This window comes from Macaca fascicularis, chromosome 13 (genome assembly GCF_037993035.2).
Source record: "Macaca fascicularis isolate 582-1 chromosome 13, T2T-MFA8v1.1".
NCBI lineage: Eukaryota > Metazoa > Chordata > Mammalia > Primates > Cercopithecidae > Macaca > Macaca fascicularis.
Genome location: NC_088387.1, coordinates 63680586 through 63699320, shown reverse-complemented (window position 1 = coordinate 63699320; position 18735 = coordinate 63680586). Strand labels below are relative to the sequence as shown.

Below are 18735 nucleotides of genomic sequence, written 5' to 3'. Positions count from 1 at the left end.
TATTTTAAAATATAGGTAATTGTTCACTTATTAAATATATACTGAACTCCCACTATATGCAGTTATTACTAGGCAACTCCATGGAAGATTTACACATTTCCTGAAAAAGTTCAATAACTACTGATTTCATGTGAGCATCACTCTCAACATAGTTATTGGTGATTATAGTATAGGAACCCTATTACTAACAATACAGCCTAACAGTACACTAATAATTCTTATATTTTTAGGTATACTATCTTAAATGAGCAATAAAATCACCAACTTTGTCCGTAATTTCTGAAGAAAGCTAAAATACAGGATTTCATTTTTATTCAGAAATGGAATAAATGTACTAAATAGATACTGTAAATCAGAGATCTCAAAATTTCATTTTAGTTTTAAACTAGTAAGTGTTTGTTCAAAATTAAATGGCCAAGAGAGCTGTGACTTACAATGTATAAAGTTATTTTTGATAGGAAGAGTTTAATGGGACATGATACCTACACTTTTACTCTGGTTCCCTTAGTCTCTCCTTGTATTTGTATGGTTTATTAAAATTATAATAAAAAGATAAATGTTTCAAACTTTTCTCCAATGTCAAGGAGATGTAAACCAAATATGCTTCACTTGTTCACTTTACGTTTTTAGGGTTATTACATTAAGCCCTTTGATGTAATTTGTAATCAATTTTTGATAACCCTTATTAATTAGGATTTATAAACTCATAAATCAAAATTCAAACTTTAGAAATTAATTTTAAACTATTATTCTAATCTCACATATTTAATCAAAGTCCTACCTTAAAAGGTTCTTATTAGCATTGAAAAGGGACTCAAGAAAAAAATCTAGCAACTAAGTTATCAATATGTAGTAGTTGCTGCTAAGAACAAAATGGTCTCAACAAGAATTACAAAGAAATATCAAAACTTTCCATTGTTAGCAATATTAGTATTGTAATTTTTATATAAACTAACATAAACATGTAGACAGGAAAAGCATAAGTGAAATATAACAAGTAGAACATAACAAAAAACCATACTACAATGATGTTAACATTAGAAAACAGCATTTTCAGAGTAAAAGTGATATAAGCAAAGAAGTAAAAACCCTATAATGCCCATTTGAATTGTAAATATCAATACAAACTCGTAATTACATTCTTTCCAAAAAGCATTTTTTTCTAGCTTTGTCCACTGAAAAAAACTTAGAAGTAACAGCAATAAACACTCAAGTTTCCAGATTGAGGCATCCAAATACTATTTCCTACAAAGAAATCATGATTCTTTGGAGAAATGGCTGATTACAGTTATGGGATAAAATGAATAAATGAGCCTGGAGCAACTGGTATCAGAAGGCAAAGAAGCTTGGGTTATATTAAAAGAACTCAGGAGCCAACATGAGGGGGCTTGTACTGACCAAAAAATGGGACAATTTAAGCATCAAAAAGAAAATGACTACGATAAATAAAAATTAACTAAATATATAAAAATCTATGAGTTCATAAAGATACTTAAAAAAAAAATCACTTTAGATCTCTGTGACAGTTGCTAGGCACCAACTCATTATTCTAAAAATTGGTTTCTGTTTTAAAAGGAAAAGAAACAAGCACTTATCCAGTCTCTCCATTATAAGCTGTACCTCAAATTAACCAAACAACTGATGAGAAGTTCTCTACAGAAGATTTTCAACTAAGAAATGCAGATGATGGAATTTTTTAAATTACCATTTGTAAATCCTAATGAAACATTAGATATAGGCAATTATTATTATTAGAGGCTAAAATCATTAGGTGATAGGCTGATGGGGAACTTTATATTGAATGGATTTAAACATATTGATCAATCTTAAATTTATTAAAAGAGGAACCAAGGAACCATCAGACATCACGTGCATCCTCATGTAATATAATAAATACAGAGCACCAAGTAATCTCGTAAGAACAAATGAATCCGAATCTGCTGAAGCCTCTAGATCTAAATGCCAGATTACAAAGAAAGTAGAGTATGTTAAAAGATAAACCAGGAATATCTTACAAGCCAGATCCAGAATGTAGATTTTACAGGACACCTAATTTGTTTTATTCAACAAATATATGGCATGAATAAAAAGGGTGAGGTAAAGAGGAGATGCTGTTATACATAAGTACCTTGTAAGTCTTATATTAAGAGACATATTAACTAAATATACTGTGTGGACCTTGTTTGCATACTAATACAAACAAAGCAGCTATAAGAAATATTAACTTTGTTGAGGTTATAACAGCATATTTAAAAACAGATAAAAAGCACTTAGCTGTTAAAGAGATACACACTGACCTATTTACAGAGGGATACATACAATGTCCAGAATTTCCTTTAAAATATTACAATGTCTTTCTTCTAAAAAAGTAGAAGAGGAACTATGACTGGCAAAATGTTAAAATTTGGTCAGGCCCAGCAGTATTTACTATAATCTTCCCTCTTCTTTTGTTTATGTTGAAAATTGGGTAATAAAATGAACTTGGGTTTTAAGAAAAATGTCTACAGGATAAACTAAATAATCAAGTATTTTATACAATGCTGATTAAAAGTATATATGTAACAGTACACATAAAGTGAAACGTAAAACGTTTTTTCAGATATCTGTAGCTATAGACAAAACTATTTATACATCATATTATATCTTTAAGTAGGACTACCAAATCTCTTCTTAGATGTTAAACTCCCTGCTGACAGGCCAGGAGTGCATTTTATTTCTTCACCACCTGCCCAAAACTAGTGTCAAGAATACCTAGTTTATGATACAATCAAAGTGGTTCCTTCACAAAGTTATGTCCCTCATGCAGTTCAAGAAATGCATCACCTATATTTATGTACACAGTAAAAGAAAACATTAAATGACTGGGAGTTAAGACGACAAATTCTAATAATGTCAGTATTTAAAGGAGTTACAGAAAAGAAATAAAGACTTCCAGTATGGTAACAGCGTCAGAAAAAAAAAATTCTTACCAAAAGCATCTTCAACTCCATCATAAAGCTCATTAGATCAGGAGAGTGCTGCATCCTCTAGATCAAAACATTTCCAATTAATTTCATTTGCACAATACTTATTCCATCCACTAAAACTGTAATAAAATGTAGGCCTAAGTGAAGTGAAAAAAAGATTAGCTATATCTACATCTGAAAAGTATAAAAAGTATTGGTCATCAACCTTACTACTCCTATCAATTTCATTCTGAAAGAGTAATTAATGTCCTCAAATCTACTTTGTTGAGATATATTAAACTGTGTTAGAATATCACTTAAAACCTCACACTACTCTGTTTCTTGAGCACTGTATACTACTGAATCCCTTGTCCCCCTTGCAGGGCATGCGATGGGAGTCTGGCTTGCTTCTTCAGTGCCCTGTTGCTCAAACCTCTAGGGGAACAGACAGACAGGCAGGCTGTGGGGCTCCAACCCCACAGCAGTGTCTAGGTGTGAATGTTTACAGCTACTTAAACCCCAGTGGGTGTGTGTTACAAGGTGCTCTTTTATTTTAGCCATCCATTGGCAGCTTGTGTTAGCCAGCTCAATTAGACCCCTGCCTTATTGCAAGGACAGAGAACTTTCTGTATACCAGGGTTCCTGCCTTGATGTACTGGAAGAATTGGATCACATGTGGGCTTGGAGAATGACTGCAAGATTTTATTGAGTGGAAGTAGCTCTTAGCAGATGTGGGAGCCAGAAGGGAAATGGTTTTCCCGTGGAGTCGGGCTGTTCAGTGGCCCAGGCTCTCCTACAACCACCCCGGCCAAACTCCACGTCATTCTGCCGGTGAATGGCCTGCCGGCCTGCTGGAGCCTATCGGTGTGCTCTTGACATGATCTCGATGTCCTCTCGATGTCCGGACACTTGTGTGTTCCTCCACTGATATATTTCTCTCGACGTCCAGCCGCTTGTGTGTGTGTGCCTGCTAGGGTCTCGGGTTTTTATAGGCACAAGATGGGGGTATGGCAGGCCATGGTGGTCTTGGGAAATGCAACATTTGAGCGTGAAGGCAGGGGTGCCTGTCCTCACCTAGGTCCATGGGCACAGGCCCGGGGGTGGAGCCCTCACCAAGGACCCATCCTTCTCTACCCAGCACTTCTCTGCCGCCCTTCTGTGTCACTACCATGTCTAGCAAATCTAGCAACCTAATCATAACTTTTTTTAAAGAAGAGGAGAAAGAGGAAGAGGAGGAGGAAGAGAAAAAAAGAGAAAGAAGAGGTATAGGAGTGATGTGAGTGGGAAGAGCATAAAATATAAAAATCAGGCAACTCTATATAATTTTTAAAATCTAGTTAGAGCAATAAATTAACAATTATTAATTAACAATACGGTCTTTTTTTATTTTTCCCTTGACCTTAAAGACTACCTACAATTGTGATTTTTGTCGTCTCACAACTAATCCGTATTAGTCAAAACGGAGACAGTCACTCATTAAAGTAAAACCTGTTATAATAAAATGGCAAAAAGGAAATAATCTCTAAAGTAGAATAAATATTTAAGAGTTACGATTCCATTTCCTAGAAATCCTTCATTCTTAAAATAACTACAGAAAAAAAATTCTCAAGTTTTACACTGTTTTCAACAATGCATGAACACATTATGATTCACGTCTTAACTCAGCTTTGAGTGGGTCTATGTAGAGCAAATTCTTCACTATCCCTTCTTCTACATTGTATTCCCCCCGCCCTGCTTAGTTTATTACAGATGATCAATAAATGACAGGGTCTGGAAAGGTCTGGAAACTAAAGCCCAGAGGCCAAATCCAGCTCAATACTGTTTTTGTAAACAAAGTTTTATTGGCATGTAGCCATACCCATTCACTTACCTCGTCTATGGTTGCCATAAGGGCAGAGTTGAGTAGTTGCAACAGAGATCTTACAGCCTACTAAGCCGGAAAAATTTATTATCTGGTTCTTTACAGAAAAAGTCTGTTGACTCCCTGGCCCATATTTACTAAAATTAAACATGATACAAGAAAAGAATAGTAATATTCAGTGGGACTGTAAAATAAAAAGAAGACTTAAACTAACACTGGGTTCTACCTAACCAATCAGAGGGCAAGGAAGAATAAATAATTGGGATTTTTGTCTAGGAATCCTCTTGATAACTTGCTGGCGAAAAACAGAGTAATAGATCTTAATATTAGACTACATAAACCATTTTTTCCCATGCTATCTCAATATGTCAATACATGCATTTCTTAAAGTTTAGTATACAATATAAAAAGTAAAGGGGATGGAGACAGGGATAGAAAGAAAACAGACAAATAATTTGAACATATCCTTAAAAAACTTCTGTAATTATATTGCCAGGATGACAACCTTCATTCTATAAATCAAATAGTTTATCTCCTATACTTCTTTGTAGCTTTAATGCTTTATGGGAGAGTGACTGTGACTATCAGTTATCATAGATAATAACCTGCCTTTAAAACACAGAAGTATAGAAAATCAGAAAAAAAAACACATAAACGCATAAAGGATCAAAAGAAACGCAATTCTAACAACTATTTTCCTAAAAGAAGAATTGTATTATGTCATTATTTTGCTTCAGTAACTGATTTTTTTTCTACTCTTTAAAGGAATTTTCAGGTAGAGGAACCTAAACATTAAGAATAAAGAAATTAATCCTGCCTATTAACACACTAAGCAACCTTTATCTCCCCTCATTATGCAAGTACACATGATCCTAAATTATTTCTACTACATCTTTTCTGTTGCTAATCTAGGACTAAAATCCCATTTTTGCCACAGATATCCCACAGCTCTAAATGGGTCTGATTTTTTTTTTCCCCTATCACCACCATTCAGTCTCAGAAGAAAAATCACTCAAGTAGTGATGGATATGGATAAGGGTGAATTCACTTGAAGAACCTAAAGTCTCAAGGATGGAAATCGGTTTCAACACAAAAGCTACCTGGAGATCTCCTGAGGACACTGAGATTTAAAAACACACAGAGATGAAACCTACAAAACTCAACAACTATTAAACCAGTTTGTTACCACATTCTACAAAGTAGGTCTTTGAAGAACAATAAATTCAGTAATTTCTTATCTTCACTTAAAATATAAACCTTCTAAAAAGGACTTACCTGCTGTACTATTTGATGGTATCCACTAAGTATTGTTCTCAGCTGCCAACTACATAATAATCTAAAATTTTAATGAGACAAAATGGTTTGTTCATTGTTCAGAATTAAAAGGAAAAACATATTTGTATGTTAACACAAATATGCATGTAAATACAAAAGAAGGACAAATATAATTTTGACAAGTTAATAAAATTTTTACCATTAATACTGTTCAAAGTCTTTTCTTCAAACTGTCAGAAAATTTAATTTTATTCCAAAATATAAATAACTGCAATCAGTAAATGACAGGCAAACAGTACATCCTGTTTTTTAACTTTAACACATCCCAAGCAAAGTTTTCCACTGAAGTAGATTCTTTTCCAAGATAGGTTAAATAAAACCAACAGTTTTGATAACAATGTATCATCCAATATAATGTATCAAACATGTATTTGAAAAAGCATGTGTAGCAGTATTACCTTCAAATTCCTGATTAATATAACTAAAATGATACATTTTATTTTTATTTTTTATTTTTTAGAGACAGGGTCTCGCTCTGTCAGGCAGGCTAGCTGAAGTGCAGTAGAAGAACAGCTCATTGCAACCTGAACTCCTGGGTTCAAGAAACCCTCCCACCTTAGCCTCTCAAGTAGCTGGGACTACAGACACCCACCACCAAGCCCGGCTATAAAGATACATACTTTTAATTAATTGTATAAGAAGTGATAAGTTAATGTTCATCCACTTACTGGCTAACCTCTGCTGTGCTCCTGATACTATTAAGTAACTCTTCTTCTAAGGAATTACTTTTACTTACCTACAAGTAGGAAGCCTCTCTGAGTTTTCCCCAACACGGCCTTTTCAAATCAGCACAACTCTCTCCATTCTTGGTAGTTCATTCAAATGTCCATTGGTAACCCCTGCACGAAATGTGCTTTCTCTCCCTTACTATCAACTTGGTGACTTCAATTAATTATCCCTTTATTGTGGTATCCTTAATTTATGTTCTGCTAGTTTTTTCTACTTAATGAATTAACTTGTTCAAATACATGTATCTTTAAAGAACACTGTAACTCCTCCTTGAATGCATACCATTCTCTAACCACCTCTTCAAAACACTTTATACTTTCCTCCCACTCATCCAGTCCAAAATCCAACACAAATGGCTTCTGTCACCACACAAAACTTACTTGCATCTAACCTATCTCTCTGCAGTCCTCAGCAATGCTAACCATGCCTTGCTTAAGCCTTCTTTATTTGGCTTGAAAGACTCTGCTGTCCAAATTTTCCTCTTTTCTGGTCAATCCTTAGTCTCCTTCTAAGTTCCTCTTTAGTGACCAGTACTTTAAATGTTGGTATGCCCCAAGGTCTCGTCACTGGCTTTCTCTTCTACGCCCCCCACCAAAACTCCCCGCCAGACACAGCACCAAAAAGCCTATTCATAATCAAGGTCCCAAATCCTTCATCTGTTGTAACTTCCACATACATCTGCACTCCAGGTCTCATACTCTAGTTCCACACCACCATATTACTACCTACTAAATAGCTCCTCTTGATATTTCACACCCAGTATGACTTAAAACAATCTCTCTTCTACTTTTCCATCTGTGACCTCTTCTCTAGCTTAGTGATCTGAGCCAGGAATTTGAAAAGCATCCTCTATTCCTTTTTCCCTCTTACCTACACTTCTAGTGGTCACAAAATCCTCTCAATTCTACTCACAAATATCTCTGGATTCCTTTTCCTCCATTCTTCTTCAGAAATATTTAGAGGAAGAATTGAGATTTGGGGTGGTACCTAAATTTTCAGTCTCATATCCTGACTAGTTGTATCTACCAACACCCAATGTTGGTGCCTAATTTATGCCAGGACTGAACTGATGTGAGTCTTCCCATGAATATACACATTAATAATATCAGTCAAAAGTTGGAAAAAAATGTTTTCTAATCCTTTTGTACTCTCCCTTTATATACTTGTTCAGTATTTGTTTGGGAAGTATACACAGTTGCTGTTTACTGCTTTAAATTAAAAAAAAAAAAATGAGAGAACTAATGTTTAAAAGCACTTTAGTAACAGGTAAATATTTACAAATGCCACATTGGTTTGGAAAAATCAGAGATGTTTCTTTTGGGGCAAATGACTAATAAGCATTTTAGGCAAAACTCTAGTCACTAGAATCAATTTATACCAAATGTACTGCCTGTACCACCAAAATGCAAAAATGCACGTTTATAACTAAACACCGTATCACCTTGCATTCTTCAGTTGTAAATCTTCAGGCAACACTACTTTAAGGTGGAAGTCTCTTCCCTGTGGAAAATATTGAAAAGGATCACTCAAATTTTTATCTTTCACTTAATGCTAAGAGAAGTTAAACAGAATCACATAGAAAAGACAATGCTTTCCTTTATTTTCTAAAAGGTATCAACTTTATCTACATCTTTATAATTGTTAAAATATATGCAACAGAATATTGCATTTGAGGGAAAATAATTCAAAACTGTCTTACAGAAGCTTTGTAGTTACTGGGAAATCAAAACACTCAGGTAAGACTTTCTTTTTAAAGAGAAAGTCACTCATAAATATAAGAACTAATACAAAATTATTAATACAGGCCCATAGAAGAAATTTCAGTGTTATTTCTTAGGAAATAAATTTATGAAAAAAAAAAAGAAATTCCTTCAAACTGCTTTAAAATGGAAGAAAAACATCACAATATAAAATAAGGATATATAACATAATATAGTCTTCACGTTTACAGCTTAGTTTCTAAATTTTAATAAAATGAAAATATATTTAGTTACACAATCTATATAGACATAAGTGAAATACTTTCATAAATCAGAGTATATTTAATTCTCCCATTAGTGGGCCTCTAATTTTTCTGAAATCCTTAACATATTAACTATGTATCTGAACAAACAGAATTTTACTCAAGAGTCTAAGAAAGACCTCTGAGACATTTACTCCATTTTACTTTCTTGGAAAAGTGAACGGGTAAGTAGTTTAAACTTTGTAACTTAAATAGGACAATACACATGAAATTTGAGCAAAAATAGCAGAAAAAGACAAACAGAAATGTAATCTTTTCCTCCAACAGAATAAAATGAAAAAGAGTAATAAAATTCTCAAAAAAAACAATTACCATGTGGAATTTTAGCACAGTCTCCCTCAAAGCAGTTTCAAAAACAGAGGAACACAATTAAATGTACCCCATAACCTTTACTTTCATGGTAATATTACAGTTCTGACTTTCATTACATTTAAATGTCCTTTAAAAAAAATGAAACAAAATTTACTACTGACCTTTTCAAAAGGTCAAGTAACAATAATTCACTACTTCATTAAAGCACTAAAAGGTATTACGTAGTAACTTTAACCTAACGTTATAGACATCCCACACATAGGTGTAAGAACAATTTGGAATTCACACTTTACATGAAAAATAGAAGAACTATTCTACTATAGAAATCCGTGCTGTTATCTGAAAGAATAAAATTCCAAAGTCCCTTATTTGCAAAGCCCAGCCATTTTAAAAGGTCAAATAACATGTCACATGCCACAATACTTTCCTGATTCAAGAAAATGTCCAAAATTAGCCTTTTAGTTAAAGCATCTAGAAATATTAATTGTTCTCAAAAGACAGATTTTCCAGGCTTTCAGGGAACAGAAATACCAACAGTTGCCTAAACCTCCATCTCCCCACACATCATGCAGAAAAGCTACATTAATTGACATATTAAGAATAAATAAAACCACAAAAATCCCATGTTTTCAGCCAAAAGACAGGGTACACTATAAGCCTCAAATTAGCTATGGGAAGAAAAATATAAAGCACTTTCCAACAGAACCTACTCTAGGACTCCCACAGCAACTATTTTTAGACTGCTAGGAAGGTCAGGGAAAAAAAATGCGTGGGAGAGAGACTGGGAGGAATGAACAAGTGTAAAAAAATAAATAAATAAATAAATAACAAGCTCTGGTAAATCAGAACACTGACCTACAAAGAGAAGACTTAATGTGAACACAAAAGTCAAGGAGCCAGTCCTGGGAAAGAATGCTTTAGCGGTAGAAGATAGGAGAAAAAATAGGTAGAGACACCTTTTGGAAACTGCGTACTAGGAGGTAAAAGAAGAGTAGGAAACTTAGGCTCTTATATGAGTAAATAAAAAAACAACTCCTTCCCACCCAGCACTCGCCAATATGTCATCCAATAAATAAATTACACTTTGTTTCCCCAACAGAAGAGGGTATTCTTAAACTAGGAATTTTATAAACTATTGCAAACAGCCAGAATGTCCATGAATACAAAGATACTGTCTTCATCAATGCAAAGCTACTATGAGACAAAGAAAGAAAAAGACACTCACAACATTTCAGGTGATAACAGATCCCATGCAAACAAAACCCAGAAACCATAAACAAATAATAATAATAAATGAAATAAATGAGCATTTGTATCAGACATTTTAAAATGAAAATGAGAAATTATATTTTTTAAAATGAAAAGGAAGAAATGAATGAGCTGAATAAACTCAGGGTGGAATGAAAATAAAGAAAAAGACAAAATTATGTGAAAGTGAAGGAATAAATTTTAAAAGAGTCCAAGGAAGAACAAAATTAAATACAAATGTCATAAAGGGCAAAGAAAAAGCAAGAAAATTACCAAATGAGAAAATGAGAAAAAAACTAAAGACCATCAGAGAAAAGGAGTTGAAGTGGAAAACAGACCCAAAAAAGTCCAGACTACATATAATTGGAGATCTTGGAAAGAAAAATAAAATAGTAGAAAAAAATATTTTAAAATATAATCCAAGTACACTTCCTAGAGATCCACATACCAAAAGGGTAAGTGGCCACATGATAAAAGTGACTCACAATGATCAACTCTGAGATATATCTTAATTAACAGACTTTCAAAATAAGAAAAAAGTCCAAAGTCTCCAGGTAAAAGATCGAATATATAGGAAACAGAATATAATTGGAAACAGACTTCTTAAAGCAAATTAAAAAATGAAGCAAGAATGAAATAGAAAATGTTAAGAAACTGAAGAGAACTGCTTCTAGCCATTATGGAGTAAAGGGGGCAGGATTTATCTTCCCTCCTTATTTAAAAATGGGACAAAACATATGAAACAATGATTTTCAGATATTAAACAGACAGTGATCCTTGAAAGAAGGGAAACAAACGTAAAAATGCCTAAAATTATCTGTCTATGATGGGAGTATTTTCAGGCTGCAAGATAGGGATGGACAAACAAATAAGAGCATAATATTCTCCCTGATTTGGGAAGAAACAGGTGATCAAGCAGAGGCCAACAATTGTACAATTCACAAGGTATAGTACCAAGCAGGAGAGAAATGCATGTAGAGTACAGAAAAATACAGAGAAACTCCAGCGAATTTCAGAGGATTCCTGACAAGGAGTCTTCATCAAGGAGTCTTCAGCTGAGTACTGCTTGCTCCATGGATATGAGGAAAACACCCAAAGGTGGGAACGTACAGGAACAGAGTCTGCAAAACAATCTCTAAGCTCATACAAGGCTGGGTATAGCCATGTTCCAACCAGCCAGCGTGGAAACCTTGTAATATATGAGCCATTAAATAGACTGCTCAGAAGGTGTTGCTTCACTTGTAGAGCTTAATTACCTTAGAATAAAGTCTGCTCTGGGTCTACCTAGCAATGCTTAAAAGCTTAAAGCTTAAAATTACTTGGAAAGATCAAACTGTTTCCAAGTAATTTAACTGTAGCTCACAACAAATCTCAAGAATACTTACAGAATGAAAAGATCTAGCATGCAACAGGTAGAATTATGTCTAGTATACAATCAAGATATACCAAGCAAATACATTTCCTGCAAAGAAGCAAGGCAATACCCACAATGAAGAGAAAAATCAAGAGAAACAGACCTAAAAATGGCTGCAATAATAAATCTGATCTTAAAAATTAAAACAATTATATTTCATACGTTCAAGAAGGTAAAGGAAAACAAGTGTACTAAATAGAGACAGAAAAAATTTAAAGACTCCCTCAAAAAACACAATGTTTGAGATTTTTTTTTTAATATAGTATCAACAGCAGATTCCACCTTACAAAAGAAGGTATTAGTATACCTGAAGACATATCCCAAATAAAGAGAAAGACACTGAGGGAAAAAAAAGTGAACAGACCATGAGTGAGTTGTGAAAACTTAAAGTGACCTAAATGCACATGTTTGGAGTCCCCAACACAGAGGACAGAAAAGGAGGAACAAAAAAAAAAAAGAATAGAAAAGAAAGAAAAAATAACGGCAGATGTTTTTCCAAATTAAATGAAAATATATACTCACAGATCCAAGAAGCTCCACAGACCTTATGGAGGAAAAACATGAAAAAAGCTACACCAAGGTACAACACACATCAAAGTGACTGAAACCAATGACAAAAAGAAAAATCTTAAAAGCAGCCAGAGGAAAAAAATATTCTATTTACATAGGAACAAAGAAAAGAGCAGAGATTTCTCATAGAAAACAGTGCAAGACAGTGAAGTAACATGTTTACAGTATCAAAAGAGACAAAATTGTATAGCTGATAAACCAATAGTGCATAAAAAATGGAATCCTAATACTATTTGAAGGCAGATCATGATAGATTTAATATGTGTATTATAAACCCTTTAAGCAACTAGTTAAAAAACAAAAAACAAACACACAGCCAATAAACTGGCAAAGGAGATAAAACAGAATCATAAAAAAGAATTCCAATAATACAAAATACAGAAAAATAGGAAAAAATTAAAAACATGTAAGACAAACAGAAAACACACAGCAAGAGTAGATTTAAATCCAACCACATGAATAACCATGTTAAATGTAAATAGTCTAAATACCCCCAAGTAAAAGGCAGTGACTATCACATTGCATAACAAAGCAAAGCACAGAAGAAACACACTTCAAATAGTAAAACACAAATAAGTTTAAAACAATGAAGTAAAGATAAACTATGGTAACATCAATCAAAAGAAAGATGGAATCTATATGTAATATTGGAAAATACAGATTTCAGAGAAAACATTATTACTAAAAATAAGAAAGGTCGTTTCATAATCCTAAAGGAGTCAATTCATCAAGAGTGCCTAACGGTTCTAAAAGTTTATGCACCTAATAAAAGAACTTCAAAATATATGAAGCAAAACTGATAGAAGTTAAATAGAAATTGAAAAATCAACAACGATTGTTGGAGATTTCAACATCCCCTCTCACTAAATGATAGAAAAAGCAGACAAAAAGTCAGTGAGCATAGGGCTACCCAGTGAGGGCCTGGGTAGCACTCTGAAACAATTTGACCTAACTGGCATTTATATAATTCTCTACCCAATAGCAACAGAATATTCATTCTTTAGAGTACACACAGTATATTCACCAAGACAGACTATATTATTGGTCATAAAATTAAGGCTCAATAAGTATTTTAAAAATTCAAATCATACAAGTTATATTCTGTGACCAAAATGAAACTAAATTATAAATCAATAACAAAAGGATATCTAGAAAATCCTCAATATTGAGAAAGATAATCATATTTCTCAGTAAGCCATAGATCAAAGAAGAAATTAAAAGGCATTTGGAACTGAATAAAAACAAAACTATAGCACACCAAAATTTGTGTGACATAGCTAAACCAGTATTCAAAGGAAAATTTAAAGCACTGAATATCTGTACTAGAACAGAAGATCAATTATCTTCCATCTGAAGAAATCAGGAAACTTAAGATCAAAAAACTATCCAGATAGAAACATAAAAATAATAGAAAAAAAATCAACGAAATTAAAGGCAGCTTCTTTAAAGAAATCAGTAAAATTTATAAACCTCTATCTAGATGTATCGGGGGAAAAAAAGGAGACATAAATTACCTATATCAGATGAGGATGAAACGTATTTTTAACTTATATCCCTAAACTATTTGACACTCCTACCTCTAGGAGTTGGTGCCTAATTTCCCTTCTTTTGAACATAGACTAAGAAACTTGCTTCTAAAAGAATAAAGCAGAAGTAAATATGCGTGACTTCAGAGGCTAAGGGATTAAAGACAATGTGCATCTTTATTGATCTCTCTGTTGTATCACACACTCAGGGAAAGCTAGCTGCCATGTTGTGATAACAGCCAAGCAACACTATAAAGATCCATGTAGTGAGCAACTAAGGCCTCCTGTTAAGAGCAGTAGCAAACTGAGGCCTCATGGCTAATAGCTACGTGAATGAGCAATCTTGGAAGCAAATCCTTCACCTCTAGCTTGACCAGCTGGCAGCCCAGGACAGCTCTGAACGCAGCCCAACACAAATTCGTGAACTTTCTTAAAACATTATGGGATTTTTTGTGATTTTTTTTTTTAGCTTATCAGCTATCATTAATGTATTTTATGTGTGCCCAAGACAATTCTTCTTCTTCCAATATGACCCAGGGAAGCCAAAAGATTGGACACCCTGTTTTAGATCATCAAAGTCTTGGCAAATATCTTGATTGCAAAATCATGAGAGATTTTGATCAAGAACTACCATCCAAGTTGTTCTCAAATTTCAAATCCACAGAAATGGTGAGACAATAATTGTTTTTGTTTTAAGCCACTAAGGTTTGAAGTAAATAGCAGCAAAAGACAACCAACATAGAGAGCATCATTACAGACCCTAAAGACATTAAAAGGATAATAAGGGACTATTATAAATAACTTTAAGCCAATAAAATCAGAAACCTAGATGAAACTAACAAATTCATTGAAAGACACAAACTACCAAAGCTCACTCAAAGGAAAGAGAAAATCTGGTAATAGAGACAACACCTAAACCTGATTATATATTAGGTCACAGGAAAAAATACCAGTAACTTCCATAGAGACTTTTTTTTTTTATAAACAATACTGTCTAATTACAATACAAGAAAAATTAGAAATCAGCAACAAAACTAAAAACCAAAAAGGACGTTCCACGAGAAAATTTTTAAAACCTATTAAGGTGCATAGTAAATTGACATCATATAGCTTCTAAGAAAGGTGGTGACAAGACTACATGTCAGCATCTATAGGATACTTTTGAAACAGTGATGAGAGGAAACGCAAAGCCTTAAAAACTTATATACATAAAACCTGCTCACTGGCCAAATCTGGGACAATTCGAGGATCAAAATAATTATTATAATCAAATAATTTTTTAAAAAGTCCATGCATCCATTCTAATATAATTAAATAAATGAGAAAGCAGGCAATGCTACTCCTTATAATAAATTGCCACTTCATAAATACAGAAATGACAAGAGTTAGAAAATCATCATTTGGCAACCATGATAGTAACAGTCGACTCAAGTAAAAGTCAATGGATGCTAAAACTCGAGAATGTGTGTGAAAGTTTGATGCCTCAGAGTACCTCCCCAAAAATACTTATGAATTACAAAAGGAGACTCTGGCAGATGACACCTTAACCAGGTGATCAAAGTTAACATCATTAATAATGGAACCAACCAGGTAACCTCACAAGCCTTAAGAAGGACAAAACAATCTTTCTGTAATTTCCCTGCCAAAAATGCATTATGTGATATAGTGAGGAAATATCATTCAAACCCAAATTGAGATACAATCTACCTAATAGCCAACCTGTACTCTTTAAAAATGTCAAGCTTATAAAAAACACAGACTGAGAACTGTTCCAGGTTAGATACGACAACTAAATGTAATGCGGGATCTTAACGACAGATGGTAGGGGATAGGGGGTATAAAACATACAACTGTATCATAAACAAAATTTGAAATATGGACTCTTAGACAATAGTATATCATTAAATATCCTGATTTTGATCATTGTACTGTGGTTATGTATGAGTGTGTCCTTGTTCTTATGCAATTTATGCTCAAGTATTTGGGGATAAAAGGGAACTATGCCTGATTTAACCTCAAATGGTTCAGGAAAATAATGTGTACACGCGCCCACCCACATACATATACTTAACAACGATCAATCAAATGGAGAAAATGTAAACTGGTGAATCTAGGTAAAGGGTATACTGGAATTACTTGTGCTGTATATCCTTGCTAGTTTTCTGTAAATTTGAAATACACACAAAATATTTTTAGACACGTAAAATGTTCAGGTTAAGATTTAAACAAACTGCTAAGGCAGGTACAAATTGGAACTGTAGCTACAGCAATGGTCATAAAACACTTTCATCTAATCTCAATTCTAATGGCTGCACTTGCTTTCTAAGAGGCCTTAGCAGACATAGACATACATAATAGTATTTGCCTTAAAGTGCCTAAAATTAGGTATAACATGCTTCCTGTAAAAAAAAAAAACATATATATAACTTAATAATTTTTCCACTTTTCTAAATGTTGTCTAAAAGAGAATCATATTTTCAGCTAGGTAGTTCAAGAAGAATACTTCTAATTGGAGAGGGAAAGGTGGATTAACTTTTTTCCATATGGAATAATGAATTTTAACCTCTACTTTCTGTGATGGTCATATGGTAATTCCACATATACTCAAAGACTATGCGTGATGTCGGGAAGCGGGCACAAGTTTGGTGTAATGGTCAGAAAGGAAAAGTCTACACTCAAAATGCTAACCTAAGGTACCCTGGTGCAATGCAGAGAGAAAAAAAATCCAGGAGTGAACTGCGTTTAAGGGATTCTGATGTCATCATCAGCAAATAACGTCTCCGGTTTCCCATACCCTGATTTCTTCAATTAGAAAACGGGAATGATGATTCTTTTAAAAATTTCTGCCTCAAAGGGCTGAGGATTAAGTGAGCTATTTACCTGGAAAGCGCTTTGTAAACTTCGAAACCCTACACATGTGTTAGTATGTGTAATAAACCCCGTAAAAGAGGCCACTGGAATCAGCAAAGGTAATTAATTCCATTGCTGTCATGCTTCTCCTAAAAAATACTGTAACTGTGGGTGTTCAGGTACCTACGACTTGGCAAAGGGCCAAAATAAGGTTTTCTTCCCAAATATTCTTTCTACAGGAAACACGAATATGATTAGCCCAGATTCCCGAGTGAACTCATCAACATCCGTGGAGGTGAAGAGTGTTAAAATCGAGTTAGGTCAAAATTTACCACCAAAAAAAAAAAAAAAATCAAAGAACAGTCAATTACGGGACACAACGAAGAAGGAAGCCAAACTCAGGGAAGGGCGGGGGAGAGAGGAGGCGTGGCCCCAGCCCCGCTCCACGCCGCGCGCCTCCTAGCTCCTCATCCGGCGCGGAGACCACAGGGGTGGCGGCGACAGCGGCGTTTCTCAAACCTTCAGTCTCCCAAGAGCCGTTACGCGCCGCCCTTCTCAATCCCCACAAGTCTGGGCCCCTAACCTCCTAGCCTGTCACAGACTTCTGCGCGCAGCTACGCTGCAAGAGGCTCTCTTAGCTACAGAGCAACCACTGGGCGGGTACCTGAGCTGAGATGAATCCCTCATACACGGTTTTCGACCGGTTCTGTGGCAGAAGCAGCGGGCACTGGCGCAACAGGCTCGCTTCCGTCACCGCCATGGCTCGAAGTCCGGAGAGACACAGAGAAGCTCTAGACCTGCTGGGTCCTGCACATGCGCAGTCCGCTTGCGCTTGGACGCCGCGGAGCGGAAACCCGAGCCTTGGCGGGAAGATCCTGGAGGATTCCGCGGGCGGAAATGAAGGTAAAGCGCAGGCCAGGCCAAATGGCGCTCTGCCGGAGGCAACATCGGGGCTCCCCAACCGGTAGTGGGAGGGAAGATTGCGCTCAAGTCCGCAGGACTGACTGACCAACGTCATTCTAACCTCGATTGTCCCAGGAGCCCTTTTGATGATTCTGTTTGACTTTGTTGAAAGACTTACAACTTTGGTGTTACATTTCCTCCAGAATAAAATGACTTTTACAGCCTGGACATTGTAGCACTTCTGTTTTAAACCTCTCGCACTCCCTTCTTTGCTGTTGTCCTCTCTCCCTTAACATACAGAATAATGTATTATTTTGTGTATCATTATAGTAATATGTATTATAACACATTCATTATATCATACATTACAGTTCTGTAGCTTACTAAGTTTAATCAGATATATTTGAGACACACGTATATACGTATATATGTATTGATTAGACTCAAGTCAACAGTGGACTCAGTTCTGTGTATGGCACTCACAAATACAAAAAGCAAAACATGAGTGAAGACTGCTGATGGACTTGAACTTAATTTTCCTCTGACAGCCCGTGCAATACGTTTTTCTAACTCAGGAATGTTATCCGTCCCATCTTATTGAGAGCTGATTAAATAAGAAACTTACTAAAATATTTACCATATGATTATTTGATTTTCCAATTTTCCAATGCATCACGTGTTTGAGACCTACTATTTGAAAAACATCATTGTAATGTGCCAAAGGTTGTGCAAAGATCGTTTTGTCCCCTACCCATCTTTATTGCCCTCAAGACAGAATTTGATATCCTGAAGATTCTTAAAGTTTGACAAGAATTGTCACAGCATTCTGGATGCTTACAGAAAAGAATGCTGCAACAGTGGTTAGATATAAATTGCATTAAAGCAGTGGTTCTCAAAATATGATCCCAGAACCTAGCAACAGCATCACCTGGGGACTATGTAGAAATATAAGTTTTCACTGCTGATGGGGTTCAGGATATGCTACCCCAAAATATGGCTCCTTGACATTTGAGAAAAAC

At 34.9% G+C, this 18735-nt stretch overlaps 1 protein-coding gene across 20 annotated transcripts in view; it reads right to left on the bottom strand.

Moving 5' to 3' along the window:
* FANCL (FA complementation group L) overlaps positions 1 to 17585 on the bottom strand; it is an 84012-nt gene extending 66427 nt beyond the window's left edge. For 10 of the 20 annotated variants that reach the window (XM_074011727.1, XM_045369272.3, XM_074011726.1 and 7 more), the window contains exon 1: positions 17478 to 17585. Coding sequence is in view for 14 of the 20 variants with exons in the window: in XM_045369272.3 (XP_045225207.2) it covers positions 17478 to 17573 (96 nt within the window). In the remaining 6 variants the exon portion in view is untranslated. Of the gene's footprint in view, positions 1 to 2969; positions 3027 to 6081; positions 6143 to 8311; positions 8371 to 17477 lie in introns of all 20 variants that reach the window. The other 10 variants (XR_012422358.1, XR_012422359.1, XM_005575814.5 and 7 more) reach the window with 2 other exon arrangements.
* Positions 17586 to 18735: the final 1150 nt, after the last annotated feature.